The 17571-nt window shown below is 34.3% G+C and overlaps 2 protein-coding genes across 2 annotated transcripts in view; both read right to left on the minus strand.

Annotated features, from left to right (window-relative positions):
• LOC106104628 (ATP-binding cassette sub-family G member 1) overlaps positions 1-3970 on the minus strand; it is a 27795-nt gene extending 23825 nt beyond the window's left edge. Inside the window, exon 1 of the mRNA XM_013284725.1 lies at positions 3734-3970. The gene's annotated coding sequence lies outside the window, so the exon portion shown is untranslated. The remainder of the gene's footprint in view (positions 1-3733) is intronic.
• Positions 3971-11357: 7387 nt separating this feature from the next.
• LOC106104526 (WW domain-binding protein 11) lies at positions 11358-17337 on the minus strand. The gene is made up of 10 exons (XM_013284603.1): positions 16802-17337; positions 16590-16715; positions 16302-16399; positions 15979-16125; positions 15074-15184; positions 14273-14428; positions 13732-13967; positions 13112-13272; positions 12286-12639; positions 11358-11606 (listed from the first exon to the last, which is right to left on the minus strand). Exons 1-10 carry the CDS (start codon positions 16863-16865, stop codon positions 11392-11394), a joined length of 1668 nt encoding a protein of 555 aa, XP_013140057.1. The 5' UTR covers positions 16866-17337; the 3' UTR covers positions 11358-11391.
• Between the last annotated feature and the right edge of the window lie 234 nt (positions 17338-17571).

Below are 17571 nucleotides of genomic sequence, written 5' to 3' on the forward strand. Positions count from 1 at the left end.
TAAAAATTAAAACAAATACAAAAAATATGTTAAATCGTACTTACATGACGAAATCTTCAAATCGCTTCGCGTACTGTTTAAATTTTTAATTACAATCTCAATTTAAACTGGGTGAACGGCGACACCTTGTAAAATTCTTTATTTTATTTTAATAAAATAAATAAGATATTTCATGTAAGAGTGGTTTAATGTGCACCGTGACACAATTCTTTTCAAGTGAATGCATTTTTGATAAACAGATCAGAACGAAAAAGTGTCCTAGTTATCTACAAAAGATAATGATTTTTAAAGATATAACAACAAAGAGCTAACAAGTCAAATATATCAATATGTCATTTTATATTATTTATTACCTAACATTGTATTAAAATATTAATATTCTAAGGGTCATTTTTTTCAAAGGGATCAACGACAATATTCTTTTTGTTTTGCAACTGTTGCGACCCGGAAACCCACAGTCGTCAATTAAGTATTCACCTAAGCAAAAAGTAAAAAAAAACAATCGGGCAATAAGACTAATTAAATTAATTAAAATAAATTATTAACTGAAATTATTTATTTTATTTAGAAAAATTGGTGAGAACTTGACCTGTCAAAATGCTAAACATGTTTGGCAATTAAAATTAATAACCAATTCTTACAAATTAAATTGTGATAATATTGAATAAAAAGGACGCGAACAGTTTTTGTTTTGATACACGATTCAACAATCTTACTAACATTATAAATGCGAAAGTTTAGATGATATTTGGCATAGTAACGTTTCTGAGCGTCCGACAACAGAGTCCTTTTAGGGAATAAACAAAGATTTATTTAAAAAAAACTCACTCCATATTCGCTCCTATCTGTAAGAGACTGTTGTCCATTTATGCATTTCATTTAAATTATAAAACGTTAAACATATTTGTAAAAAAAATGTTACTATATGTGATACGGGTTACTTGAAAGGTCACCGGGGCATTCACCTACTCGATGGACTGATCAGGTGCAGTCCATACTGAGACTCAACATCCCGGCTGCCCTGAGACAAGCCGAAGACAGGGCGGCGTGGAGGCAGCTGGTAGATGAAACGGTAAAGGATTACCAGGGCAAACACGACCTTCAGCAATGAACATACGAAGAAGAAGATATCCGATACGAGTAAGGATTTGTTTATAGCTTTTTTTTACAATTCCCAGGATTGCAATAATTTAGAATCATGCAGATGTGTTACAGTATACAATAGTATAATTGCACTACTAAGGGTCTGTCCCACCAAATTGTAAATTGTCTGATAACAATCCAACGTGTAAAATATGCGATGAAATGTCGGATTTTCTTACCTTATCTGACAGTGGCATCATTTTCAAGCTATCTGAGCCTCGATCAACCAGTCGAGGGACAGGCACTTATTCTTTGAAAAAAATGCAGATAACAATATTTTCCAGCGATGGAAAGTGATGCAAAAGGCGAGGATAAGGCGTTGAACCACTCCGCAGTATAGTACAATGACCTTAGACTATGCGCAATGCAGATGTGCATTCCGGCATTTCCTCCGGTGGTGAGCACCCAATCACATTCCACGGCCATCGTTTTCTCCTTTAGCAGATTCTTATACCGTAGAACGATTAGAGGTTGACAGAGTCGAAACGCCAGGGTCGGATTTACAGATTCGATCGGCCCTTAATGTACATTAGACCCTTTTTCAAATGTTACTCATAAAACAATTGTTTTTTGTTTATTATAATAAATATTTCGTTTTCGTTATCGATTTTAATCGTGCCCTAATCAGATATGCAATTATTTAGGTATTGATAAAAATAACATAGATCTTTGTATTGTTAATCCTAATATTTTATAGGTCATTTGACATGTCACGCATTTAATGTGAATAATTTATTTTATTTCTTAGACGCTTTAATTTAATTTATCTGTTTAGTCAATCTTATGTTAATTAACACAACGCTTAAATCATATTTAGAAAATGGCAAAAGAATAATATTTGTGAGAAGGTATTAATAACGTTATATGAATAAATGTTAAAACCAATAATAAGTTTAGACACACATAATTAATATTTTATGAATTAATAACGAAGTAGAAAAATCAAGTATCAATTTTTGGGTACTATTTTTACTTCACACCACCAGCTCACTGTTCTTCACCACTGAGGGGCTCGGAGCCTACCATAACGTACAGACGGCAAATAGGGCCGCAAAGTTCTAAAATGTCGGCCATGGACAGGTAGATGCTGCGTTGTTAGGCCTCCCACGAGATGGATTTATTATCTGGTCAAAGTTGTGGGAGTATCTTAGATGCGAGAGGCTGTTTATCGTGGTAATCTTGTAGGGAAACCTGTGCCCAGCAGTTGGTTATATGGTTGCAAAAAAGATAATATTATCCACCCATTCAACAAAAACAGTAAATAACTTTTTAAAATTCTTATGAGATGTATTAGTATTAATTAGTTAAAACTTATGTTTGTCATTAATTTACTCTAAATTAGTAAAGGGAGTTTACTTCATGCAAATCTTTGGATTTCTTCGCTGATAATAGCAGATTGATCGCAATGTTTTCCTTCACCGTAAGAACGTTGGATTGCATAATTCAAATGGAAAACTCAAATGTATATGGCGGACATCGAACCTGAACAGATTGTGTTCCAATACGTTCAAGCGATTGACATCTGCGTTCCCGACGCTATTGTGACGTAGTATAATTAAAAGAGTTAACATGTCATGCCTCATTAACGGAGCTAAGAGTTCACTCAACGAACCATAAGAAATAACAAAATCACTTTGTGCAGAACATTAAGCGAATTCTGCAAAAAGTTTCTATGTGGCAACATAAAATTATCGGGACTAAGATCTCTCTATTTCCAGGATAGATGTTTTCGGATATTCAAGATGATCGAAATAATACTTTGTTTTAAATCATTTTACATGGTGATTTGGATATTGAGGATAAATATTAAAAGTAAGATTGTATTCTACAATCCGTATAATTCGAAACAAAATTTAAAAATAGAATAACAAAAATATTGATGACCGGTTTCCCAGCTACATTTAACCATTTAATACTGTTATTAGTTCGATAAATTTATGAAATGTCTTTCCGAAGTATATAACTTGAGTTTAACTCTGTTGAAACTTAGGTCACTAAAGAATCATTAGACAATAATAAAATAAATGGAAACTTCAGCAACCCAGCATAAGTGAAATAAAAATGTCGGTTAAAAAAGAATGCAAAATAACAACTTCGGCGAAGCTTCATTACAATATCGTGTTCGTAAAAGAAAACTACATACGAGTATGTCATTAGGTCACGTAAAATGTCTGAATGCAAAATACAACATTAATAACTATAATTTTGATTCCATGTTACTCAGAAACAGAATTATAAACCTTAAGCAAAGATTTGTACTAAGTGGGTACTAAAGTGGGTTGAAGTAAAAACTCTTCGTGGAAATCAAGGTATCAATTTTCTGATGAAAGATAAACAGTGGTAGTAGAAAACATCACTTTTAGGAAATCAAATAACTAATTTAAAAAAATCAGTTACTAATAGTAATTCAAGTTATTTACTTTTAGTTTTAATTTAAATATAGTAACAAAATATTTTTATGCTAAAAAAGTGCAATGCTCCTGAAATTAAAACAAACTTTCAAGTACTTTTTTTAATGTCGTTCATAATTTTACATTTAAAATTATATTGTGATAAGTTAAATAAAAAAAACAAAATAAGTACTTCTTACCTTCTTTTCCTGAAAATATTTCAAAGAAACACGAATAACGATCTCATTTAAAAGTCACAAAATCTTGCATATGTTTATGCACAATTTGCACTAAATTTTAAATTTCGAACTAAAAATTGAATTTCGAAAAGCGCGATGTCATTCGTATTTTTTTAAATCAGGTGTCGTGGTAATTTTAAATGGCCAGCTCGTTATCGCGCACAACCCAGCGTGGCTGGCGCGCAGCGACGTACTGGCGCTACGAACTACGAACGGTGCCAACACCAGATGTCAAGACTTTGCACACGCGTACAAAAACGCAACGAAGTTCATGCATGCATTTCCGGGAAAGTAATAAGGCGGCTGGACAACGTTTTGTTATCCTTTTTAACGGGAGAGTTTGGATTTTAATGTTACATTTAGAGACACTTAAATGAATGCAGCACATGATAGAAACGAACAGACCTCTTTGCCTATCGTCAGTCATATCAAAATGGTGTACATTCAATGGAAGAATGAACAACTGTTTTATTTGTGGAAAGTGCATTTATAAATAATACTGAAAGTCAGACGTACGAAACTATGTCACTTTTAAGTTTTATTGGTTCATTAGAAAATAACGTCATTTGTAACGCATCTCAAAACAAAATTTTAAAATATAACCATTAAAATTGTATAAAATAAGCATTTTAAGACAAACATAAATATTATTATTTTAAAATAACGATCTTTGTTATCATTAAACGGTGGTTTATTGTTTTAACATAACAGAATGTAATTAAATATTTGAGAATGCGATATTTTGTCAACAAATTATGATAAGTATCCGTTGATGATCGCTTAGAGGCTGGTTTACTACTACTGAATGTATAACAAACTACAAAAAACAGGCATTTTAACGGGTAATGATTATAAATTCCGGAAATATTTTAAAACCAGATAAACGTGATTGTTCAATTATCCTAAAATATTTGCATATAAACCTAATGCGAGTTTCCTTACTACTTTACCAATTGAGATTGGCACATTAGCGTAAATTATAATTTTTTATTTAGTCCTCGTTTCTTGTTTTTTCAGTGTTTTGGGCTCTACCGCCGCTCTCCGCATACAAGTATCCATATAACTTAAAGATAGATGTGGTGGTATCAAGCCAGCATTCTCACTGAAGTATGTCAAAAGCGCTTCTGAAATCATAAAGAGTCCCGTTAAAGACCCTATCACGTAATGTAGTATTCTAAAATTTTGTATTTATGCTCTCTACAATCAAACTTTACTTTAATCCTCTCATTTGAACACCTGAGTATATTAATTGAGTTTATCTCCTTTCTTGGAATAACATTCATGAGATTTATTGAATCTTCAAAAAATACAATAAAAGTCACGATTTCTGACCGTGGCATACATGGACATATCAACGATGTTGTAAACAATAGCCTTCAATTGATTACAATTATTTATCATCACAAACCCTTTACATTTTTATTTCTTTACATTTCGATAAAAGCATACCTTTTACTTTGTCTGCAATTTGAACATAATTTGTAAATTAGATGTTTCTTATCTCTCAATGACCTCAACGTTACAACCACTTTACATTCTTTTCGACGCAGTTTATATCTTTACTTAACGGTAAAATCTTATTTTTCGATCTTAGTTCTCCCGCGGCTTCGTCCAGGTGTAATAAATGAAAAATGTGGTTTCATTTCTTTTACTTTTTCCTTACGTTAGAGATGACTCGCTATCACATGTATACCTATGTATTTGTTGCAAAAATGTTACATAGTCTGTCTCTGTGATTAAAAACGGTATAATATATGTTCAGTATAAACCGGAAACTACCAAATCATCATCATCTCCCCTACCTTATCCTACTCTCGTAGGGTCAGCGCACCGGGTTTTCGTCCTCCAAATAACTATATTATCCGTCCTCATTCATCACTCTTTTCTTGATCATATCACCACTACTAAACCAATCATAGAAAATGTGTATAATTTGGTTCAACTTAGAGATGGAATGTTTTTTATCTTATTATTAACTTGCAAATTGAAACATTTATAAGTCTCTAACATGTGTTGGTTCCCATGCGAAGTCAAGATGTATCGTTTGTGTGGATTTAAATGTATATACACTGACATTACAATCGTTCTATCGTAAAATCGTTATGCATATCGACTACAATTGATTGTATTAAATAGTGACGCTGCCATTGTTCTAGGAAGCATGCATTGTGCGCATGCAGTATGGATCATTGCATTACAAGGCCTTGTTTAGTGCATACCAATTTTTATAAAAATTAAAAACCTCGTGTCATGCATTACTAAATCCGGGGAACAACCAGTCTACCAAACACAACTGGAATTCTCGTAACTACAATGTACAATTTCGATCCATGATATCCATCCAAACATAGGTTATGTTCTATACATTATTTTCTCTCCACAGATGCTAAATCGGAATGTTTCATTAATTTTATATTGCATTTCGGCTAATAATAAAACAACAATAAATTAATTTGTAACCTATCACACTTTCGCAAGTCACAAGAATTGTTAATAGAAACATTCGTCATCATTAAAATAAGCAATAACATTGATTGTACATACTCTTTGTTTATAGATAGCCATTGATTAATACAATACTATTACTAGGTATAATAATACTAGAAATATAATAATACTATACTAGTACTTATATCGACACTACAGCAGTAGAATAGAATAGAGTAAGGTCTGGAAAAAAGTAAAGGTTAACAATTCAATGAAAATAAAAAAGGTAGGTTATTTTTATTCCAATCCTTACGTTTTTATATTAATTATATCCAATCACGATAGAAGTAATGTTAAAAGACACGTAAAGCCCCATTATGTACCGGACTATACAGTTGTAGTTTTATTTAACAACTTGTTTGTTTTAACTTTATATTTTGAATTTAAATTGAGACCATAGACACATTTACTCTCTTTCTAGTTAAATCTGTCAGAATTTGAGCATCTGTAGCAATGGGCTGCATATTTCATATCGAAGACGCATTGTTTATTCATGTTTATTTTATTTTTAGTTATTGCAATACCGAAATAATAATAATAATATCGTCATTTTTAAAGTATTATACAAGTTTCATTACATTTATAATTAATTTTTAAAACTTAACATATTGAATTTAAAACTAAAGGAAAAGGTTAAAGACCAAAGAGGTGAGGAAACTAGACTTCATTAAAATGTACATACCTAACAACTTATTAAGAAAAAGGTGGAAATAAAAGCATTTATTTACAGATAAAATTCTTTGACACGTTTATATGTTATTGAACTTTTGTTTCTAACCAGACAAGCATTTGTTTTGTTTGTATTTTAATAATGATGTTAGAAGACGATTAAATTTAGGGTTTATCGGGGTCGTAAACAGTTTATTTTTAATAGAAATATAAAACCACAAGAGTTTCAAATCTAAATACAGAAATACGAAACTACATTTGCATAATCATTAACAATATTTACAGTGGTAGAGCCCGCTTTAACATCTTTGCACGAATGGGTCGGCTCGCCCGGTGAAATACCACGACCACACAGAAAACTGAAGTGAAGTGGGAACAATTCCGCGTTTCATCTGATGAATGTGGTTCCGGAGGCCCAATTTTAGTTTCTTTCCCGTTCCACCCTTTTCTTATAAGGAAAGGTTTAGATGGGAAACTGGATTTGACGGTGAATAGGAAGGGCAAATATCCTCTTTATGTGCATCTCCTCCTCCGTCGATTTAGGGTACGCAACGCATCTGCGATTGTTGATGTTTTGAATACAATGGCACAGGAGTAGGCATATTGTATTTCGAATATTTGTTACGATCTATTGGTCTTGTGCCATAATGTGCGAAGGGAAAAACACTGCTCATGGTACCGTCAAAAACTGGCATTAAACGACAATACTCGTAACTAATTTCCAGTTAAAAACAGGTAATAACCAGTGACCGTTAAATTCATAATGTATTTTTTAAGTTTAGAACACAAATTCAAATTATCGACAATATTGTTTTCGAAGTCAAATGATCGAGGAAATGTCTTATAGACGAGTTTTTTCTATATCGATAATTCTATAAAGCAAGAGGAAAATGAAAAACTGTGTTCATTTTGTCTTGACCGTGGTTAAAACAAAATACGGCGTAGACTAAATTAAACATGGTAGGGCATCTTTAATAAGCAACTAGCAGTTCCCATGCGACTTCATCCGCATATAATTATAAAACTTTTATTTTATTGTTCACATTTGTCAAATTATCAATTGCAAATGTCAAAATGACATGACATACGACAAACCATGGTAACCTTGTTACCTTGATGTTGGCAACAACTTATGGTTTCTTTCCCACATTAGGGTTTTATCCAAAATATTTACCTCTAAGTTTGACGGAGTGAAAATATATAGCCTAAAGCGTGACGTAAATATAGGGATTTTTATAAAAAAAAGATTTATTCGAAAATATGCTGTAATTGCTGACATCTTAGACAATAAAGCAGTGTGTGTTTACGCTTTATTGTAATAGTATAGATAAGGCGTATTCTTTTCTGTAACTATAAGGACTCAGTCGATTTGACAGGTGAAAATGGGTGTTTCCCGTATGATCGAGGGACCTATTAGAAATTGTTTTCCCATTGGTTCGATTACCGATGGATTATTTTTTATGGACTCTATAAAATTTAGTATATATCCCTCTTTTTGCTTGAATTTGTTTTTTAATTATGATTTAATATTTTATGAACGTGAACAACATTTTAGGATGATGTTAATCTAATTGCCTTATGAGAAGCGCGTTTATTTTTAGAGACAAAATTATTTTTTTTTTTTGTATTTTTAAAGTTTATTTTTGGACATGTTTATTATTAATAAATGGTATTATTAACCGACTTTTAAAAAGATGCGGGTTCTCAAATTTACTTTTCTTTTATCCCACCGAAGATTACTCGCGGTGGTTCAATATTGATGATTATATGATAATTATTTTTTATATTTCTGTATTTTATTTACATTAAACCATATTATGACCATTGAAATTGCGATTTACTGATACAGGAAATATTTAAAGAAATTTTCAGACACGAAGCGACATTTTGCTATAACCCCAGTCAATTGTCACATATCTCTCATTACTTTTGCCAGGGTTGCCAAATCTTCAAGTTGCACGGTGCATATTCACGCTATGAGTTCAGAATTGATATCTTCGGAGTGGTAAGAAACATGTCATTGGATTTAATTATTTTTTGCGTCATCCGTAAGACTAGAGCCAGATATTTTTTTTTTCAAAAGCCTTTTATCGCCACTATTCTTTGGTTCTTATTTATAGATAGTTGGCAACCCTAATTGACAACTCAGGGCTTCACTGTTGAACTTCACGCTTAAGGTAGCGAATAAAAAAGTCAATTAGCGAAACTGCACTTTAAATATGACTGTAATTGCCACGGAAAATGTATTTTGCTATAAAGGGTAGTACACATTCTTCTTAATTGCTATTACTGGCAGCTATATAAAAATGAATGTTTGCCTTGAGATCATAAATGAATAGATGTGTTGATGAGTGTATTAGGATGTAGGTAAAAGCAAAGACAAGGATTTGGTGAGATCGAATACCATAAACATCATGACATGAATTGAACACATTTTAATACCAAGATGTACCATTGTGTGAACACTGCTTTAATATTTTTTAAAGGTTTACAAAGAATTGTTTGCTAGAACTTGTTCATGATTCATTGTTTTGATTGTCCTTGATCTTTTAATGCTCTTAGGATGTAAATCGATTCTTGTTAAGGAATTTAATTCCATAAACTTGTACGAAAAGGATACCCTTGTAACTTGTACGAAAAGGAATAGTTTTATTGTTAAAACAAGCTGTTTCTGTGCAGCTTAATCGGGACTATAAAAACCTTATTTTTATTTACATTCTGTAAAACTTTTAACTGAAAATTGAATGTTTTGTCCATTTCTTGCACATATCTGAATTTACTTATTTAATGGTGTGAAAATATAAAATTCAATATTAAAAAGAACTTAAATGTACTAATTAAACGTAAAATGAAAGTTTCGGTAGCTTAAGCAACCTTACAGGGAAGGTATTTCCGATAATTACAGCAGCGTCACTTGTTTTCGACAAAAGTAAATAAACATTGATCATTGTAATGTCACTGACTGATGCATTTAAATAAACACGGCCATTTTATTCATCAGACAGGAAGAGGTATAAAACATTTCGTTCATAGAGTTATGAAACTCCAACGCCTTTCACAGTATACTATAAAAAGCGTGACAAGGGCTGATAATGATGGGTTAAATATTTAGACAGTGTAAGCCCACGATTATTGAACACTGCCGAATGTTGTAAAATAAATAAGTTTGCACAACTGTCCTCTTCTTTCTTGGCTTCGCTTCTTCTACTGCGATCTGTTCGTTTCTATTCTATAGTACTCTGTTGCATTTGTTCCCTAAGAGTTCCAAATCCATTAATAACAACATAACAATTAAACATTGGCTGGAAAGGATTTTCTGAGGTCGAAAAGGTATCCGACTCAATATTTTGGAGACGTTAAAAATAAAACTGAATTTTAATTAAACCTTTTGCTACACTTTTTGAACATCACTACAACTATTTTTTTGACGTTTTTGTTTTTCTTAATTTTATGTAGGCGTTTAATTTACATTTAAGTTGTATGTGTATTTACAATAATTTATCAAGAACGACCGACTCAGGTAAAAGAGGCTGACCTCAGGAATAGTGTCCAAAACCAGTGAACAAAACATAAGAGGATTTTTAATTGATTTATCAACTATGTAACATAGAAGTTTTAACTAACATTATAAGTTGGTTAATTTCTTTAATGTGATATAACAAAAATATTGTACAGTCACTATAGATATAAAACAACAAAGTTTCAGATTCTGGTATTTGACTTTAGTTTCAAAAATTTGGATGCACGATTTATTTCATATGCTTCTGACTACGAATATGTACTAATAACGAATACGGTGTATACGTATTTTGAGATAGTAGGCCTATATATTTATGCAACTGACTGTACATATTCCATCTGATCTCAAAAACAGTTAACCAGATTCAATTTATAAATGTATTAACTTTCGCCCTCGACACCGTCCGCCTGGCATTAAAAAAAGCCTGTGTTCTTCCAGACTGTTCTCTGCATCTATGCCAAATTTAATCGAGATTCCATCCGCAGTTTAGACTACAAACTCTAATAAACATCCATATAAACTTTCGCATTTACGTTAAGTACATTATCATCACCAGCTCACTATACGTCCCCACCGAGTGGCTCTGAGCCTACCCTAATACGGGGTGACTAAGCCATAGTCAACCACGCTGGCCAAGTGCGGGTTGGTTGACTTCACACATATCTTTGAATTTCTTCGCCGATATGTGCAGGTTGCATCACTATGTTTTCCTTCACCGTAAGAACGTCGGGTAAATTATGTATATATGAAAATTTGAAAAATCGAAAATCACATTGGTACATGGCGGGATTCGAACCCAAGATCTGTAGATTACAAGTCAAGTGTTCAAACCACTGAGCCACCGACGCTCTTAATAAGTACGATTAGTGTCAAATATGTTACGATAAGGGAGTAAAATAAAACACATTGTTACTTATATTAAAAGTTGTTATACATTAACGTATTATAAAAGGCCTTCCATTTCCTTCATGAATTGCATATAAGCGTCATCTTTGGTAGGAGCCTTGGGTATGTCGGGCTGGCGCAGCGCGCCGGGCCGCGCGGGCCGGGCGGCGCGCCCGCGGCGGTCCTCCCGCTTCACGCGCAACGCGGACGGCACGAACCGCGTCACATCCGCAGATAAATTGCGGATCTGAGGCTTCGCACTTATTGTTGCTCCTAAAGTCGAAATTAAATATAAAGTCTTTCGACTAACATCAGGTAATATCGGGTGATTTATGACATTTTCTTGTAGGCGTGGTACAAATTTAAACAAAATAGTTGTCTTAATAGTTGGTGTACTGGTAATTTCACAATTCATATTTCCACTAAATAAATATAGATCGTAACGATATGTTTCGATTAAGATATTGAATTGACGTCTAAATTGTATTGACGTCCATCGAGCACATGGTCGCGTACGCACTCCATCGCGACTCAAATCGAACTGACGAATGACAAAATGGCCGCCCTACCAGTGCTCGGTGTTCACCATGGGCATAGAGTAAGCCTACAAATAGATTTATTATAACATGGTTTAATGTGAAATTCGATAGCACCGACCAGTTTCCGACCCGTCGGGGATCATTCGTCAGGATGAATTCACTAGTAGTATATCTCAAGAAAGTTTTAATGAGTTAATTATTAAAATGTATTGCCATCGGTGTTCAAACTCTATTGATTAATCTCAAAGTGTTTCATTTTAATATTTGAAATATCGATATAAAAACATCAGTATTATACATATTTTATACAAGTGGAAACCAGATACGAAGTGTCTTGATATTTTATATGCTTTTTAAAAGAAGTCAGTAATAATATAAATTTAAGTTAGATGTAAAGCAAAATATGTATTTACCTTGAGGAGTATCTTTCTTCTGTATAAGTTGTGGCGCGGCGCTGAGCACGGAGAGCTGGGGCGGGGGCGGGCCGTGCGGGGCGTGTGGGGCGAGGGGGCCGTGTGGGGCGTGAGGGGGAGGTGGAGCGTGCGGGTGATGTGGGGCGTGTGGGGCATGCGGGGGATGCGGGGCGTGTGGGGCGAGCGGGCGCAGCAGGCGTGGCGGGGCGCCGGGCGGGGGGCCGGGCGGGCGCAGCGCCCCGCGCGGCGGCAGGCCGGGCGGCGGGCCCGGGGGAGCGCCCGTCAGGCCCAGCACCGCCGCGCCGGGGGGCAGCCCGGGCGGGGCCGCCGGCATACGGATTGCCGGTCTCATACCTGACATTAAATTAATTAAATTACAATACTCCCAATAAAAAACAAACAGGAAAAAGACACAATAAATATATTTAAATGTACTACATTAATAAGATCTCACTATTCGCGGCTGTTACATTCCGAAGGTAGTCTCGTAGGAATCCGCGTGTAAAAAAACAACTTGTATAAAAAGCTTACATTTAAGATTTCGGAAAAAAATCATTTGAGAGAGTATGCAAGTACAATCGAAGAAACTGAGGGTGTTCAACTTTTCTAGCTAAAATCGTTTAAATATATCAGTACGAGAAAAAAGTCTAAGTTATACACGTTTTCCTTTTATCATTATACGTCCTTTCATTTGCATCTAATTAGTCATTTGTAGAAAATTTCGTTAATTGAATAAGGCAATTCCTGAAGGAAACATCGCGGATTTCCACGACTGTACTTAAAAGCTATCATTTTTCTGTAAAAAAAACAGTATAGGAACATATACCGGGCGGCAGCAGCGGCGGCGGCATGTGGCGCAGCTCGGCGCCGGGCGGCTCCAGCGCGAGGTCCGCGTGGTGCGCGTGCGCGTGCGCGTGCGCGTGGTGCGCGTCCGTGTCGCTGTCAGAGTCACTATCCCGCCCCCCAGCACGCTTCAACGCGCTTAGTCTGAAATCATTTAAATAGATTAAGGACATGTCCCACCAAATAGTAAATTGTCTTATAACAACGTGTAAAATATGTAATGAAAATATCTGATATTGTTTGCCTCTATCAGATAGTGGTGGGACTGGCCCACAAAACTAAAAAGTGAAAGGTTAACATAGTATGAGGGATGAATCGCATCCAACAAGGAGGACGTTAGTTATGAGTGTGGGGGTACACCGGTAGAGGTAAACGTACAAAGAGATGAATGAATTGCATGTAAGGTGACATTATGAGGGAGTGATGATTGAGATGACGGATGATAGTTATAAGGAGGGCGAAAACTCGGAGGAGTAGGATAAGGTAGGGGACATGTTTAAAAAGTGAAAAAAAAACACATAATTTAGTACTAATCATTGCAAATTAACAAATTTACAAAATAATTATAGCAATTTGTAAAAACTACCCTCTACTATAAAATACCTCGCATTCAAATCGGCAGCTCTATCCCTTTCCCTCTTCTTGTGGACCTCTTCCATCTCTTTCATGAAGTCGTCAATATTCTGTCCGGAGAGGGCCAGCATTCTCTTCTGCAAGGAGGTAGGTTTGTGCGCCTGCGCCGCGGACGGCGACGCGGGATGCTCCTCGTCTATGGCCTCTCCGTCTAAGTCTTCGTGCGCGGATTTGCTCACTTTAGCTTCTAAAGTGACCGCGGTGTTCTAAGAAAAAATTATAAATATTAAATTATCCCCAAATTGAACAAAGCACAAATTGTTTGCAACGTTTGGAGCGCCTGGATATAATAAAGCGGCAATCGTACAAATTGTTCTACTATGAAATGTTTAATTATAAGAGAAAATCCAAAAGTATAATAAAACAGAAGAATGACAATTATCTTCTTTAATAATATAATAAATACACTACTTAGTTATGTAGGATGTTAACAATCACAGCATATTTTTGAATAAACCTTTTTTAATAATAAACCCTACTTCTAAACATAAATAATGTAAACAATACATACAGTCTCTCCGGGCGGTCCTTCATCAGGGAAATCTGAGAAACGTAAGCTCTTCTTTTCCTTGTGCGAGTCATGTTTCATTGCATCGAATATTAACAGTGAGTAGTCTGGCGGGGGACCTGGCGGCACTCCGGGGGGCTCTATACCCACTGGTCTTTCCTGTAAACCATTATAGTATAGTATACCATTATACTAGAAACATATATAATCCTAATTTGAGGCCCTATAGAACCAAATTAAAAAAATTGCATGTCAAAGGCATCATATTCCACTTTCCTTTTCCACCCTTGTTATAAAGCAGCAATGGTTGAGAGAAGTGGATTTGAATAGAGGATGGGGAAATTTTCTCTTACTGTGCCCCTCTGTTGTATAAAAGGCATTTGCATTTACAATGCTTATTAGAAGTCGATTCGCTATTTCGACGAATTCAAGTGGCCGCTTGCTCTTTTGCCAATTAAATATTTAATATTAAAAATAAAATACATATTAAATGTGTTATATATGAAGGTTTTTCATAATGCCCACTTCGCGCATGAGAAATTAAAACATATAGCCTATGTTACTTATATATAGCTTTTTAATAGTGAAAGAATTTTGAAACCGGCCCAGTAGTTTTTGAGGTATTTCAATACATACAAAAAAACAAATCATTGCTCTTTATGAAACATACTTTGGAGGTCGAACACCCGGTCCACCGACCCTACGGGTGTAGGATAAGGTAGGGGAAATGATGATGATACTCTTTATGATGTTAAATATAATAATATAATAAATAAATAAATAATAGTAATAAGTAGTACTTACTCTATAAACTGAATCCTTCTTCAAAATTGGCTTTGGCAATGCCGGGTGAACAGTATCCAGTGGTAATGGGATTTGTGATGGAACATTACCGTATATTAAATTGTCAGGAACCTGTAGAAGACAGTGTTTTTATTATAAAATCTAAGATATATGTACTTACAAACACATAAATATAAATATTACTATCTTTTGTCCAAGCAGACACTAGTCTGTGCAAGTAAATTATCTGTTCTTCCAGACTGTGTTCTACATCTGTGCCAAATATAATTGAGATTCATTAAGCAGTTTAGGAGATAGCTAGTAGCAAAAGTCTTTTTACCAAAACTCACATAAATATTAATACAAAGCAACATTTTTTACCATCCTAACAGGAAATTGTGCAAACAGATACTTTTATTAAATTTAACACAGTCAAAGGTAATATGGAAAAATCCATAAAGCTACTTTTTTTTTTATAACAAAAGGTGGCAAACGAGCAAGCGGCCACCTGAATCCGTCAAAATGGCGAAGCAACCGCTGCCCATAGACATCCGCAATTGCAAATGCGTTGCCTACCCTTATCCGACAGATGAGGTGATGCACATAAAGAGGACATTTCCCCTTCCTATGTCCTCCTCCGTCAAATCCACTTTCCTTCCCATCCTGTCCTTATAAGAATAGGGTGGTAAAGAGCCAGGGACTTAAATTAGGCCTCCGGCACCACACTCATCAGATGAAACACGGAATTGTTTCCATTTCACGCCTGTCTTCTGTGTGGTTGTGGCATTACACCGGGCGTGCCGGCCCATTCATGCTAAGATGATAAAGCGGACTCTTCCACTGTACAAACTAATTAAAATTACAAAATATGTTATATTTAAATTATAGTATGCTCATTACCAATTACTTTAGATTAATTTGTTTACCTGTAGTGTAGGTAGTGGAATATCATCCACTTGTACAGATTGTGCATGTTTCACAGACTCATAATATGATATTAAATGTGCCCTTCTCTTTTCATACTCCATCTCCTGTCTTTTTAGTTCTACCCATTTTTCCGGATCATCTTTATCCTGAAAGAACATCAATATGAAAGTTTTACAAAAAAAAATTAACAGTTTAAAATGTATGTAAATCTTATTTTTAGAAAGAATACAAATAGAGAGATATACAAAATTTTGTATGGAATTTTATCCATGTGATATGTAATTAATATGTATATAATTACAAATCAAGATTTAATACTTACATACATCTTGAGAACTCGATCAAATGTTTCTTTTAATTTTTTCCTTTTCTCTTTTAAAACTTTTTCATTTAGTGGTGACGGCTGCAGCACATTGTATTCTTAAAATAATCAGCAATTAATGGAATCAGTACTACATTAGAATAAGAAGTAAAATAATATCATCCTTAGATAGGTTTATTATAAACACTGCAACTTATTAAGTGATACAAGAATGTTCTCTCATCATAAATATATGACCAAAGGAGTGGAATAAAGGCTCAACATAATAAAGAAAATAAGATTCCATACCCATTTCATCAATTTTCTGCAACTCTTCAAGAATCTGTGTTGGATCTTTCATTTTAAGCACGGCCGCTCTAACCAATTGTCTTTGCTTCTTATTCTTCTTCAACTCTTTCTTTCTGGCTTCCTTACCTAGTTCATGATTCGTAAAATTCAATTATTGATAAAGAGAAAAATTATATCATTTAAATATAAAAGAAATTGCAACCAATACTTACGTGCTTGATCAGTAGGATTCATGTATTTACCACTTTTAGTGGTATTTATTGACCGTCGCCCCATTTTTACTTCTTTATTTTAGCTAATTCTTAATATCAAAGTTATTTTTATTGTATAGTTTAAACTTATTTTTATTTAATACATTTGCCTAACCATAGCATTTTATATTGCTGCTTGATTTACAATTGACAACTGTGACAACTCTGACAGTGACAGCCAAAGGGTGTTTTCAAAGAGTAGCCAGGTATTTGACAGTTTTGAGTATAGATTGTATTTAAGGATGATTAATGTAGAAAAAATGTACTTTTCCTCTTATATAAGTAAAGACGTAAAGAGTTTATTCGTTGCTTTGAGTTAGTGTCTACATAATTTGCTTTTCTCTTTCATCATTTTTGGATAACATTGTATAGCTTAAAGCATATTTAAAGTGGTCAGTCAGTACTAGGCCCGAAAGGTCATAGATGCTAGGTAAAAGGCCCGTGGAAAAATCAAGTAGAATACACAAGGTGACTTTTTTCAACTGTAACATCGCCAACCAGGACACATATTTGATAGCATGGGAAATCAAAAAAATAATTTATATTGGAAGTAAAGGCATTGTAAAGTAATTAATTACACTTGTCTGTAGATAGCTACAAAAACTTGTTATTAAGCTATTTTTTTTAAAATATAATCTTAAAGATTATGCGTATTTTTATAACAAGTTACCCTACTAACGTTTTTCGGGCATATGTAAGATTTATGTAGGAATGGAGAATTTGAATGAATT

This window comes from Papilio polytes, unplaced genomic scaffold (assembly GCF_000836215.1).
Source record: "Papilio polytes unplaced genomic scaffold, Ppol_1.0 DF823510.1, whole genome shotgun sequence".
NCBI lineage: Eukaryota > Metazoa > Arthropoda > Insecta > Lepidoptera > Papilionidae > Papilio > Papilio polytes.

Coding starts and splice junctions, on each gene's coding strand:
- LOC106104526 (XM_013284603.1), bottom strand. CDS start 16,865: ATGGGGCGACGGTCAATAAATACCACTAAAAGTGGTAAATACATGAAT. Junction 14,429..15,073: donor AGAAGGATTCAGTTTATAGA/GTAAGTACTACT, acceptor AATGGTTTACAG/GAAAGACCAGTGGGTATAGA. Junction 12,640..13,111: donor GCCGCCGCTGCTGCCGCCCG/GTATATGTTCCT, acceptor ATTTAATGTCAG/GTATGAGACCGGCAATCCGT.